At 37.0% G+C, this 12,463-nt stretch overlaps 3 protein-coding genes and 1 long non-coding RNA gene across 4 annotated transcripts; 1 reads left to right on the top strand and 3 right to left on the bottom strand.

Moving 5' to 3' along the window:
- Positions 1 to 420: 420 nt before the first annotated feature.
- LOC147518463 (uncharacterized) lies at positions 421 to 2,000 on the bottom strand. The gene is made up of 3 exons (XR_015211803.1): positions 1,734 to 2,000; positions 1,381 to 1,543; positions 421 to 1,061 (listed from the first exon to the last, which is right to left on the bottom strand). It is a non-coding gene; the product is annotated as an uncharacterized LOC147518463 (long non-coding RNA).
- A 980-nt stretch (positions 2,001 to 2,980) lies between these two features.
- Positions 2,981 to 8,724, bottom strand: UNE12 (basic helix-loop-helix (bHLH) DNA-binding superfamily protein). Its single transcript, XM_086590297.1, has 7 exons — positions 8,137 to 8,724; positions 7,980 to 8,063; positions 7,170 to 7,289; positions 6,273 to 6,338; positions 5,729 to 5,794; positions 4,490 to 4,567; positions 2,981 to 4,154 (listed from the first exon to the last, which is right to left on the bottom strand). The coding sequence occupies exons 1-7, from the start codon at positions 8,470 to 8,472 to the stop codon at positions 3,924 to 3,926; spliced, it is 981 nt and encodes a 326-aa protein (XP_086446423.1). The 5' UTR covers positions 8,473 to 8,724; the 3' UTR covers positions 2,981 to 3,923.
- Positions 8,725 to 9,332: 608 nt separating this feature from the next.
- On the top strand, positions 9,333 to 11,154 carry LOC147518461 (uncharacterized). Its single transcript, XM_086594772.1, has 2 exons — positions 9,333 to 9,416; positions 10,006 to 11,154. The coding sequence occupies exon 2, from the start codon at positions 10,006 to 10,008 to the stop codon at positions 10,984 to 10,986; it is 981 nt and encodes a 326-aa protein (XP_086450898.1). The 5' UTR covers positions 9,333 to 9,416; the 3' UTR covers positions 10,987 to 11,154.
- A 249-nt stretch (positions 11,155 to 11,403) lies between these two features.
- Positions 11,404 to 12,220, bottom strand: LOC147518460 (thymocyte nuclear-like protein). The gene is made up of 2 exons (XM_086594771.1): positions 11,966 to 12,220; positions 11,404 to 11,869 (listed from the first exon to the last, which is right to left on the bottom strand). The coding sequence occupies exons 1-2, from the start codon at positions 12,141 to 12,143 to the stop codon at positions 11,658 to 11,660; spliced, it is 390 nt and encodes a 129-aa protein (XP_086450897.1). The 5' UTR covers positions 12,144 to 12,220; the 3' UTR covers positions 11,404 to 11,657.
- Positions 12,221 to 12,463: the final 243 nt, after the last annotated feature.

Here is a 12,463-nt window from a genome sequence, read left to right as displayed (position 1 = left end):
TAAAAACTATATATTTTATATTTACGGTTTACTTTTAAATAGACACTATTAATATTTGGTATACAATTACTAAAAACTATATATTTTATATTTACGGTTTACTTTTAAATTAAAAGTGAATATGTTAAAATAATAATAATAAATCAGATACAAACAGGTGCTTAAAATGTTGAATAAACAAAGGAAACTCTGTCAAAAAAAATCCAGATATTTTGTTTTTATAAACTATAAGTTTGTATTCAAAATTGATAACAGGGGTAAAATTGTCTAAATAATTTATATTCAGCATTCAGAGCCAGGTCATTATGATAGAAAACAAACATGTTTTTCAGAATCCAGAGTTCAGCAATCAGCATTCAGCATTCAGAGGATGGGTCATTTAGCATTCAGCATTCAGAGGCTCAAAAAACAAACGACCCCTTAGTAACACATTCTTTTATTCGTAATACAATTCCTTATTTGCGTGCAAAAAAAGGTTACCAGCTATTTCTCCAATATTACAATAATTCGTGCACATCATCAACAGGGCTGGACAGAAAATGAATGTGTTTCAAGTTTTCAACTGAAATTGTAACATTTGTGTAATGGTGGTATGTAATTTAGTTACTGAGCGATGTACATCAGTTAACATTGGCAGGTAAAGGACTGCTAGCTTTCGTAGCAAGTGCTTAGTTATTCAACATGTAAATGTAAAAACCAACAAGAATATTACTGTAACTTAGAATTTATCACGCCGCGTTGCTTTCTAATCTCGCCGTCATCACCAGTTAGTACTTGCATTGCTCCCATATTTTGCATTGACCGTACGAATTGAGCAAAGAAAATGTGAGGATTTTCTAGCAGTTTGCTGATCACGGCTGAAGTTGGATCATTAAGAAGAGCTGCATCGGATTGGAATAAACCTCTGTTTTCATTGAGATTCCTGTAGTAATGGCTATTAAAAGCAAGAGTTGAGCTTTGAGGGTCCATCTCTAGTATAGTCGTTGGCGTTGTCCTGGAACATTTAGTCCTAAGGAATTCTGCGTAAGTTGGATCCAGAGAGGGATCTACATCGCCTTTTCCTGTAAAATTGAGCGTGCGTCCAATAACGCCACAGTGGACACTCCAATGGTATGTGCACCTCTTCATTCATTCATATATTTGTTCATGATAGGGGGCATATATGGAAATTAAATCAAGCAGGCATGCACGGCAGTACATTTAATTATATGCTTGAAATATGTCTTTGCGTTCATACACGAAGGATCGAGTAGTGCATTCCTCAGATAAATGAGAAGTTGCCAAGTAGGCGAAGCTCTTAAATAAGTTCAATCATTAATTCATAGCAATTCATCATGCATATATAATGGGCATATATATTATGGTTAATCTTCTTGTTACCTGACAAAGTTACGAGGTCTTGACATTGAGTCCTTTACCCGAAAAGAGTTGTTTGAGGGTGGTGAAATTTGAAAATGGTGAAGGTAAATTGATGTTGGCCTCAGATGCACTTGATATTATTCCATCTCCTCCCTTTCAAGACTCTCCATATTGGTCTCTGGAACTACAAAATGGCATGTCACATATTCACATGTTTGAGTACGTGAGTGAACAGTCGAACAGGTATAGTACATGCATGTTTATGTACACTTTTAAAGAAAGATAACCCTTCTACACTCTACAGTTAGCTTTGAATTCTCCACGGCCTAATTAGGCAATTTCTATGTAATCAAGGTTTTCGAACTAAAACTTACTTGATATGAAACTGCGTCTCGGGCTGCCAGAGCAACAATATCAGCACATGAGACAGTGTCCGGACATTCTTGCTCAAATCTTGTTTTTACATCATAACCAGAAAGATAAGTTTGGTCTGGCTTCTTTCTCTGCTGCATTTGTCGAGGTCGAATTTAGTAGTAACGATGCATCGCATCCCTGCCCCAAAAAAACTTTAGAATGCTACTATTTATTAAGTTTCTGAGTAAAGAAACCAACATTTATGAGCTATATGGTGGTCTTCCCATATGCGGTTAAGGAGTTAAGGTAAAGAATAATTAACAGAAGGATACTACGGTAACACACTAGTTAGAACAGTAAGCCACACTTCGAGTGTCCTTGCTGGTAAACACTTTCTGATTGATTCTTTGGTGTTGGCATAATTTTATACCCACTGACTTGTAAATATTAACAAATAAATCTCTGCTTCTCCTATACATCATTACCTGTAACTAACTCAGGTCTTATTATACATTTATACGTACATAATGCATCATATGATATGTTACATAATACATTTATATATTTGAAATTTGTCCTTTTATAGATTAAATTAACGATGGAAGATATATGAATCTAATTAGTTTCAAGGTTTATTCGTAGTGCTTGTACACACGAATATGGTCAGTATATACAAGTTTAATGGAGTCGATGTACACTACGGCCTATATCAACGGTGCATTATATTCTTTGGCATTCAAATTATCAATGCCATTGTAAATCCTAAACAATTCATTTGAGCTCAGTAGGTAATTAGCAGAACACTAAGGGCAGAAAACGAAATTAATTAATCCACTCTTCTTTTGGTTGGTTTTTGTTAATGTAAAAAATGGAGATATAGAGCAGGCTAATGAATTGTATAGAGGTCACAGACACACCATCAACCAATCGATTGGCACAATTTTGTCTAATATTTTAGTGTTAGGCATGGGGAGCGAAGAGTGTTAATTCATTGGCTCCGTAGTACCACAACAGAGGTTTAAACACTTACAAAACTATAGGAATAGGAGTCTCCAAGAACAGGCATTAGGCTTTGCAAGTTTACAGTATTAGGTCATTGTTTTGGCATTTTGCAGTATACAAGTAGGTGTAGAACTATCACAGGGTGGCGTGGTTTGTGCCTTGGTGGCTAAGGTCAACTAAGATTTTTAAACGAGACCGTGCACCAATCTCCCATCTAACAAATTATTGTTGCTGCTGCTGAAAAGCCAGAATCATGCTAACAAACTTATGTAAAGAACTGAGAACAGTCCGGAATTAGATTTAATAGCAATGTAGGTATTCTATCTAGAACACAAACTTTAAAACCGCCGTGTTGTTATTTTCAATACACAACAGGAGGGCAAAAGTAAGCTGTTCAAGAGGATTCTGGTCCTGCTCCCAACTTCCCATACGTGCTAGCAGCGCTAGGCAGATTTGCACATACCACATGGGCAACGAACTTCCACACACCCACTGGCCATTACACCGATAAAACATTAGAAATCAGAACGTTGACAACTACCAATTGAGCAGCAAGTTGACTTGAGGGAGACAGCGGACACATATACACACGCTCTCTCCGCAATGATTCATCTTCCAATAATGACTCTTTAGATATTTGAGCAAATCAAGTTACTTTTAGAAACACAACCCACTCAAAACGCACAAAACCGACTAGTACAACTAATTTCTATTGACTTACAACCTTCTAATACTACTTTTTTAAAACGACCAACTACTATCCATTTAAACTACCTTTTCCATATATCATGCCGATGTACCCATCCCTCACTTTTGACACGCCCCACCACCCACTATCCAAGAAAAGGAGAGTCCCACCACAAAGCGTTTTGGCTATCCAGCACTATCCCCCACCACAGCTGAAAAAAAGGTACTGAGCAGACAAAAGGAGGCTCTACTATTATCCAGACACTCAAACTCGGGATGCCACGCAGGATTACCTGTAATATTTTTGTTATAGGCATCACAATGGACCCTGTTTGACAAAAAACAAAAATGGATATTATGGTATCTGACTTTGATTGCAATGCTGAAGCGGGGTTAAAAGTTAGAAGCAATCCTGAATAAGGGCCAAAAACTAACGTGTGGGGAACAAATGGGGAATACGGGACATAGGTGGGAAGTGGGAGCATTTGACGGGCACGTACAAACTATGAACCTTTTGGAGTTTAAGAAGGGCCATTAGGTTCGGGTTTGATCATTGTAGAGGCATCAGGTTGGTGGTTGTGGTATATGGCAGAGGCAAGTGATATGGGCATTATGCAGAGTGCCTTGGATTGGAGGAACTGCATGGCAGCTCCTACATCTTCTTCCATGAGCTTTGCTACTTCATGTTCTGTGCCGTCTGTAGACCACTTCTCCCATGCTAAATGGTTGCTTCCACCTTCACTAGCTCCCCCCTTGAAAATATATGCAAGAAAAAGGTTAATTATAAGAGAGCTTGCTGAGCACACAAGTAGGAGACAAACATATGTGATGCGTATAATAGCTTGCATGTCTACTTAAAGGCATCATCAAGCAATAGACATCATATGCACTTAGAACTATACACTCTGCAATTCTTACAAGAGTACTATGCAAGACGGAAATGTAACAACATGACACAAATCTGCAAACTAAATGAATGTGGAAGTAGAGATGCACATGAATGCTATGAATCTATCATATATTTACAAAAATGTATGTGATGAAACAAGAGAGTCCAACTTAAAAAGGGCCTTTTCCTTTTCATTACCTCAGCGGACGAAAGTGGAATGTCAGCGACAAGCTGTGCTACTGCACCAGCTCCACCCAGTCTACTCATGCTCAAAACCTGTGATGTTCGTAAATCAATAGCAAATACGTAAACAGTAAAGAGACAATATTCAATAGCGGAAAACTTTGTTGATAATCTCAGTTTCCATGTTTTCCTATTCAAGCAGAACCTTATATATTTCCAAAAAAAAAAATGTCTTAAGATGTAAGCTTTTGAGTCGACTCTGTCATACTATGACCTAGCAACATTTTACATGGAGATAATGTTCAAGTACCTTCAATGATGAAAGACCATCTGACTTAAGAATTCCAACAAGACATCAAATGTACACCATCCATTAAGAACAAAGGCAAGGATGATGATGATGATAATAATGATGATGACAATGCTTATTTGACTCAAGTAGGACCTTATTTAGAGAAAGATTTCAGATAAGACATCAAATGTATACCACCAAGTAACAAAGTGGTAAAAGTTTGAATGAGGGATTATTAAATGGTATCTATAGTTCTTACAGTAAGAGGTTTCCAAATTATCAAGACCACTTCCTTGGTTGATGAATAATTAGTAGAAACCCACCATCAATTTGACGATTACAGAAGAAAACAAAACAGTTGAATGGTTCAAACAATTTTGCCTTTAGAAAAAAATAATAAAAGAAAATCAATAAAACTGAAATCATTAATGAGAAAGCAAGAGTAAAATGTGATGCCAGTATGCCCCTTAGCAGGAATCTAAGCTGAACAGTACAATAAAGCAATGAAGCAAAAGATAACTTGTATATATATTACATACCAAGGAAGTCAGACAGGGAAAAATCGTTTTTATCCCGTCTAGAAAGGATTTCAACATAAAATATCCAGGAATGAATTGAGTATATGAAAGCTCTGATGGGACTTTGGTCTGGCATTAAGAAATAAGATGATCTAACTTGTCGAAAGCAATGTTATGCACGAAACAAAGGTATGGAAGCTAGAATTTTATGGGTTACCTATTAACATTATTATAACCTAACACAAAAAATATACTGGTTTCAACTTTCAAGTGATGTTAATGGATGAAATTTTATTATTTTAAGTTTATTAATAAACAAGGAATGTGACAGCAGCTATGTGGGAACTATGCCTCTATATACACCAGTTTAGAAGGATACGGAGAACGCTCATGAGTCCATTTATCTAACAATAACAATTGAAGCATAAAAGATATATCTTTTACCTTAACTTGAAGCCTCAGGAATTTAACATAATCAACTATTTCATCAAGCATGGCAGCTCTATCAGTCTGCGAATGAGAAATATAAGAGAGAACCTATAAGATAATGTACATATAATCGTTAACTTCTCAATACTAGCACTCCTTAGTTCTTACAGTGAAATTGTCTTCAAATAAAATTTGCCAGAACTACAGATTAGATCCAACAAAAACGGCTTTCAGATTAAGAATTTCTAACGCTGTCACGTGTGGCTATTTGAACACTCTTAACTCCCCATTACTTGTCATGAGCAATGTGTAGGGAGCATGCAATCTTTCAAGTTTTTAGCTCACAGGATATAGGTGGTAACTTTGGAATTAATATTTTACAAAATAATAGCTACTCAATGTAAACTGAAGAACTTAATCCGAAAATGTAAGATTTTTTCCATGCTGTTTCAAACGATCGAGTCCAACAATAGATATTGGCGGATTCCATATAATTAAAGTGATGTTACCAGTAGAACAAAGCATGAAGCGAGCAAGTATCCAGAGAGAAGGGAATGACCTTGTTGGAGCTAGGAACCAGTTCCTGTAATGCCTTCATTCTTTCAGCTATTCTTTCTCTACGTAACTGCAACCAAATGAAAAATGTAACTACTTTAATGGAAATGAACTTCTAAAAAATAAGAAAGGGGCTAACAAGGTATCAGGCTTAGATGTAGCCACAGATAGCTTTTGACAAGCATGTTTTCACTCATCTGAATTTTAGTATATGAATAGGTCCTGCTTATCAATTTAGATTATACTACCAGCAGATCACAGAACAGAGACAACGCTTGTTCGTATGCGACAGTGTGAGCTCACAGGCAACTAAATGCTATAGATGAGGCATGCATTACATCATCCGCAGCCTTTGTTGTTCAAACACCAGAGCATTAGCAGTGCCCATAGATATATTAGACTTCTGAAAAAACCATAGGGGGCAGGGCTGTGTCGCGGAATCTGAAATGCATTTTGCTAAGTAAATCCATTATTTCCTGTTTAGCGTGCAGGGCATCCTATCCTGTTTAGACAGCACGTCACATGTTTGGTCCATGTTTTCGTATATAGCAGGTCCCACAGCTTAAATAGCAATCACATAATGGGCAGAGAACATGTACAAGTGTACAACAGCATCCCATGCAAAAGCAAAGCATTTCTAGGTGTGAATCGCAACAGAAAAACAGTTTGAGATGTTATGCAGTGTCCATACCATATTAATGTGGAACACATCATATATAGAGAGAAACAGGACATAAGTAGTCAATCCCACCAAACAAGGCCTTAATGAATTCAATCAAGATGAGTACGTGTTTTTCCTTCTAGGGCTACCTCTTGGATCAGATAGCTATAAATTAATTGTACACGTAATACAAAATGATGGCAGGTGGATCATATATTGTGGATAATATTTCTAGCTTACCCGCTCAGCAATACTGTGGGGATCAGTCGCTTGCCCTCTTCTGGCCCGAACTCTGGGCCGAATGGTAGGTGGATGTGGTACAACCGCAACAGCCCCAGGCGTTGGGTTCCCATGAAAAGGCTGCAAAGACAACAAGAACAGAACAATCGCCATATTATTAACATACACAGAACATTAAATATTACAAAACTAAGAAACACAAGCTACCAATATCATATTACGATAGAAGGCTGAGCTTACTTACTCAAGCCGGAAATTCTAGGTCTATGTTCTGGTTTCTGAATAGCAAGAACATTGCTAGCCTTTATATTCCAAACAAAGGAGCTGCACTGAACTAGGTGTCTTGATTTCAAATAAAACTCATACCAGAGCTATTGAACTTGATAAATAACGCAAGTCTCAATATGGAACAATGCAATGATTGAAAATTCCAAAAAACAACAACATGTCAACATTGTATAGTTAATATGACTATTGCAGTCCCTTTGCATATAAGGTTTTCAATTCACAGCTCTTGAAGCAACATTCTGATAAAATGAAGTAGAGAGTTGAACCATTTTAAGACATTGTAATTCTGATATTATTAACTTATCCGAAGTATAAAGGTTCAGCCCTACGCATGAACACACCTGACTAATTGACTGTGTTAGATGTGATTGTTACTCACCATCTTCCGCGTAACAGTACCAACTCCCCCCTCTATGATTTTTATTGACTAAACTATCTATTTACGAATATACCCTTCACTGACAAACCTTTGTACATTAGCATTTTTGTCCACTAGCATAAACACACAAAAAAAGAGTGAACCTGGTGAGCCTGAGGCGCTGCGGGTCGAAGCGATTGACCAAAAGCTGGAAACAAACTCGTTAAATGCACCGCCGAGTCTCTCTCCTGCAAAAAAACCCAAAATTTCACTTCAAAGCTAAAGGGGCAAAAGTGTCTACAAATGAGTTAGTTGGCTTACGTTGTTAACAGAAGCTTTACTTAAGTCATCATCATAAAACCGCTTACCACTTCCAGAACCTTCATCTGATTTCATAAAACCACCAACACTACTCCCTTGTTCTAAACTTAATCCCAAAGGAAAAACACTACCTCCTCCATGATGATGATGGTGATGGTGATGGTGATATGAACCATCACCACCAGCAGTAGAAGAACTCAACTGTAACACCATAGAAGCACTTGTTGTTCCATCATTTCCCGCCAAATTAGCATCGTTAACTGAATAAGAAGGAATAGATAAGATCTGATCAAGGAAATCATCTGTTAATCCTCCTTCTGAAGGGTTACTTGCCATCTTTGTTAGCGAAGATTGAAGAAAGAGTGTTTTGAGTGAAGAGCTAGTTTCTACATAATAGAGAGAAAAGCGAGGTTGTCGGGTAAACTGGTAACAGATCCGACGCCCGATAAACCGGAGAAATATCGGGTTTCGAGATAGAAAGGCTTTGAAAGAGGAGCTTGGTTTCTAGTGTTGATAAAGAAGAACGAAAAAGATGGTTTGGTTTTTTGGGTTTTCGTTGTGGTCTCTATTTATTTGCAACCAGCCAACTCTCAAACTGAGTTGCATCATACCACCTCTATCAAACTTGACTAGTTGACTTTAGGTCTTTTAGAAAAATAATAGGAGGTACTTTAAAATTCAATATAAGATCGATGAGCAATTATTAGTGTTTTTGTTTGTCCTGTCAAATGTTCACTGGTCCTCTTCGTTTACCAAAAAATGAAGAGAGGAACTATGCCCTCCTTCAGCCCCGTTGCCCCAGTTGAGTAGTGTGACATTTTGCAGATCAATCAACAACAATTATCGTCATACATACACCATGGAGTCACATTTTGGCCACAATGTCGTTAAGTTTGATCACAATTCTAATTTAGAAACTTAATAAGTGATTCCAGTTTGTTCCCCAATCAATTGATTCTAAATATTGGATCGTAAGATAGATTTGGGTTCTGATATGGGTTTGCTAGCTAGCTATGATTTGAGAAACTTTCCACGTAAGATGATAATCATATATTAAGATACTCAATATCTAAGTGATTAGAAAATTAATTAGAAACTTTCAACACCATTCCATATATGACTTTATTTTCGATAATTGGTTTTAGAAGTTGTTAATTATACTCATGTCTTAAAAAAGTAATATATAAATGATTCTACTGAAAATTTACATAAACGCATTCTCACTTACTTTCCTGTGCTTTGCTTCAAGAAGAAGAGACAAGAAACTCCATTGAAACAAGGTAAATACTTAATTCAGATAACTTATTTTATCTAAGCTTTTATTATGGCACTTAACAAACGGGGTTTCTTTCTTTGGAGTGGAGTTTTCTTAATTAGTTGACAAACTTTTGTGTTTCTATCTAGCATAATGCATGGTTAGTTTTCTTAATCTTTTTCTTCCTTGTTAGATGTCTCGATCAACAGACTCGTTCTTTAATTTTATTTTTAGTATTGCTGTCCTGATCTCGATATTCTGGCCTGGTGGAACTATTAGCTAGCGTTTAATTTATTTTTCGAAGCGAAACACGTACAATTTCTCTTGGAGGCTTATAGTGTGACAATGAACATTAATAATGTTCTATCTAATTAACCTGTAGTCCTGTTCGTGTTTTGAGATTTACTTTAAAGCCCAAGGAAATTGATTAAAATAATAAAAACTAGCCAAGTAACTGAAGTAAGTCATCTGGTTTCTTAGATCGGTTTGATTAGTGCAGAACTAATAAGGTTTTGCACATCTAATTGCTTCAGTAGTCATGTAATTTTATCACTATGCGAATGGTTTTACAATACTTGTTCTGTAGCTAAATTTTTGGAGTTTACAACATGCAGATGGGTCGAGCAAAACTCAATATGCAACTTATAAGCAAAGAGAAATCTAGGCATACCACCTTTATCAAGAGAAAGAAAGGTTTGAAGAAGAAAATATTTGAATTCTCCACATTATGTGGTGTTGATGCATGCATGATCATCTATGGACCAAAGCAAAGTGACCGTCCAGTTGAACCAGAGACATGGCCTGAAAATCAAGATGAGATGCATCGAATCATCAACCAATTTCGACACCATGGCAAGGATGATAGGAGGAAGCGTAGTCTTGGCCTCACTGATTTCTTTGAGGTTCAAAAGAAGAAGATGGAAGATGAATTGACCAAATTACGCAAAAAGAACAATGAGACTAATCATAGCACATGGGATGATCGGATCAACGAGATGGGTGAAGATCAATTGAAGCAACTTCTTGTAACATTGGATTCTAAGATACAGAAGATTGATTTTAAAATGGAGATGATGAGTGCGGATCAGATGACACTGGAAGGACTTGGCATGATTCAATACGGGCATGCACCGCCCAATCAGAGCCCGTGTTGTCTTCCAAACACGTTTCATGGGAGCATGTGGAAGGACACCATGCCGGCCATGCATACACAACCTATTTCTTACGTTAAACAACTCGATCACCCTATGATGCCCATGAATTTCCCAAACAATTCATCATTCATGTTTGATGGGAGCTCAAAGATGAGTCCAATGATACCCACGAACAGCTATACTTCTGACAATTTCAGTATAGGCCCGATGGTAAACTATCCTCATGCTATGAAGCATCCTTATTTTCCTGATCAAAGGTCATATGAAGATATGGGAATGATAAATCAAGGACAATCCTCATACTACATGCCGCCTCCCATCCAATCCATGGGGCCATCGCAGCAGTACGTTCCTTGTTTAATGCCAGGGTCTTCACATCAGATGCATCCATTCAAACATCTGAATATGGATTTTTCAGATCATCAAAAGAGTAGGTTTTAGGCAATCGTTTTAGTTTTAATTTCAGTTCTATCAGCATTTGTATAGTTTTGGATTAAGTTAGGCTTTAGCTTTAGATTCATTCAGATTCAGATTTTTTGTTGCCATTCTGTTATGCTATATATTTAAGGGTGAACTAGTATTACCCCCCCTTCCACTCGATGAGCCAATTAGGATTTCCCCCCCACTAGATGAGAAATTAGGGTCTCCTGCCGAATTTGACTTTTTTTTTGTGTATTTAGGGGAGAAACCCTAATTTCCCATCTAGGGAGGGAAATCCTAATTGGCTCATCTAGTGGGGGTAATACTAGTTAACCCTATATTTATTGCTCCTGGAAGGTGAAAATCTATAACCAAGTGCGTTTTTTTTTTAAAGTTTATCTAGCATGCTGCTTACAAATTATATTGTACACTTAATGATTGTCCCTTAAAATCTAATTAAGTAAATATATATATAAGTGATGCAACCATCAATTTACCAATACAAAATGGATTTTAGCAAAAATGCATGATTACAGTTTCATGCCCATTTAGTTCTAACTTCGCTAGTCGCTACCCAAGTGTGAGTACAAGTTTTATCCCATCTCAACTATCGAATTTCTTCAAACACCTTCACACCTCAAAAACATACTCCAAAAATTAAACAAAAATCTTGCCTAATTTACCTATGCATACTACGCCTCCTCGTTTCCATTCAAATCTTCATCATCAAACCTATACCCACCACCAATCTCGCAAAGCCGGTCCCAAACCTTGTTGGAAACAGGAACAACAGACAATCTAGGCTTCTTAAACATAACAAACCCTTTCAACTCCTCTTCCCCTTTCATTTCTTTCAAGTCCACTGGTCTTCTCATAACCCCAACAGCTTTCACATCAACTGCACCTTCATGTTTATCAGAATACCATTCTTTAGTAACAGAAACAACACCAACAATGCGACGTGATTTTGAACCAGAGTGGTAAAAGAAACAGAGGTCACCTAGTTTCATTGACTTCATGTATTTTTGAGCTTGCTTGTTTTTCACTCCATCCCAATTTGAGATACCCTCATTGGCTTCTTGATCTTCCCATGACCATTCTCCTGGTTCTGTTTTAAGTAACCAGTATTGAACATCTTCCTTATCCACTTTTTTTGCTTCTTTCTTTCCCTTCTTCATTTCTCTGTGTGTTTGTTTATGTTTATGTGTGTGCTATTATTAGTGGACATCTTGGCGGGAAACTTGATGATTTGGCGCCAATTAACCACTAACGTTCCAGGTGCATCAGAAAATATCGGCATATAAATGATATAATGGAAAATTAGGCATCCGATATTGATAGTTCCGATATATAACAATTTTTCCATTAGTGAAATTATTAGCATTGGTAGTTTAATTGGGCACTCGTCAAATTGTATTGGGCAACCCCCACAAAAAAAATTATAAGTTTGCCATGAAAGTCCATGCTCAACAACCAATTCAACCTGTCTCGCCATGTT

The sequence above is a fragment of the Coptis chinensis genome, chromosome 2 (genome assembly GCF_015680905.1).
Source record: "Coptis chinensis isolate HL-2020 chromosome 2, ASM1568090v1, whole genome shotgun sequence".
NCBI lineage: Eukaryota > Viridiplantae > Streptophyta > Magnoliopsida > Ranunculales > Ranunculaceae > Coptis > Coptis chinensis.
This window is presented reverse-complemented; position numbering and strand designations above follow the sequence as displayed.

Bases quoted from the DNA above. Each gene is read 5' to 3' on its own strand.
- LOC147518460 (XM_086594771.1), bottom strand. From the start codon at position 12,143: ATGAAGAAGGGAAAGAAAGAAGCAAAAAAAGTGGATAAGGAAGATGTT. The intron at 11,870-11,965 runs GTGACCTCTGTT...ATAAACATGAAG, and splicing joins CATGAAGTCAATGAAACTAG to GTGCAGTTGATGTGAAAGCT.
- UNE12 (XM_086590297.1), bottom strand. From the start codon at position 8,472: ATGGCAAGTAACCCTTCAGAAGGAGGATTAACAGATGATTTCCTTGAT. The intron at 8,064-8,136 runs GTAAGCCAACTA...GTTTTTTTGCAG, and splicing joins GTAAAGCTTCTGTTAACAAC to GAGAGAGACTCGGCGGTGCA. The intron at 4,155-4,489 runs GTAATGAAAAGG...TATATTTTCAAG, and splicing joins TTCCACTTTCGTCCGCTGAG to GGGGGAGCTAGTGAAGGTGG.
- LOC147518461 (XM_086594772.1), top strand. From the start codon at position 10,006: ATGGGTCGAGCAAAACTCAATATGCAACTTATAAGCAAAGAGAAATCT.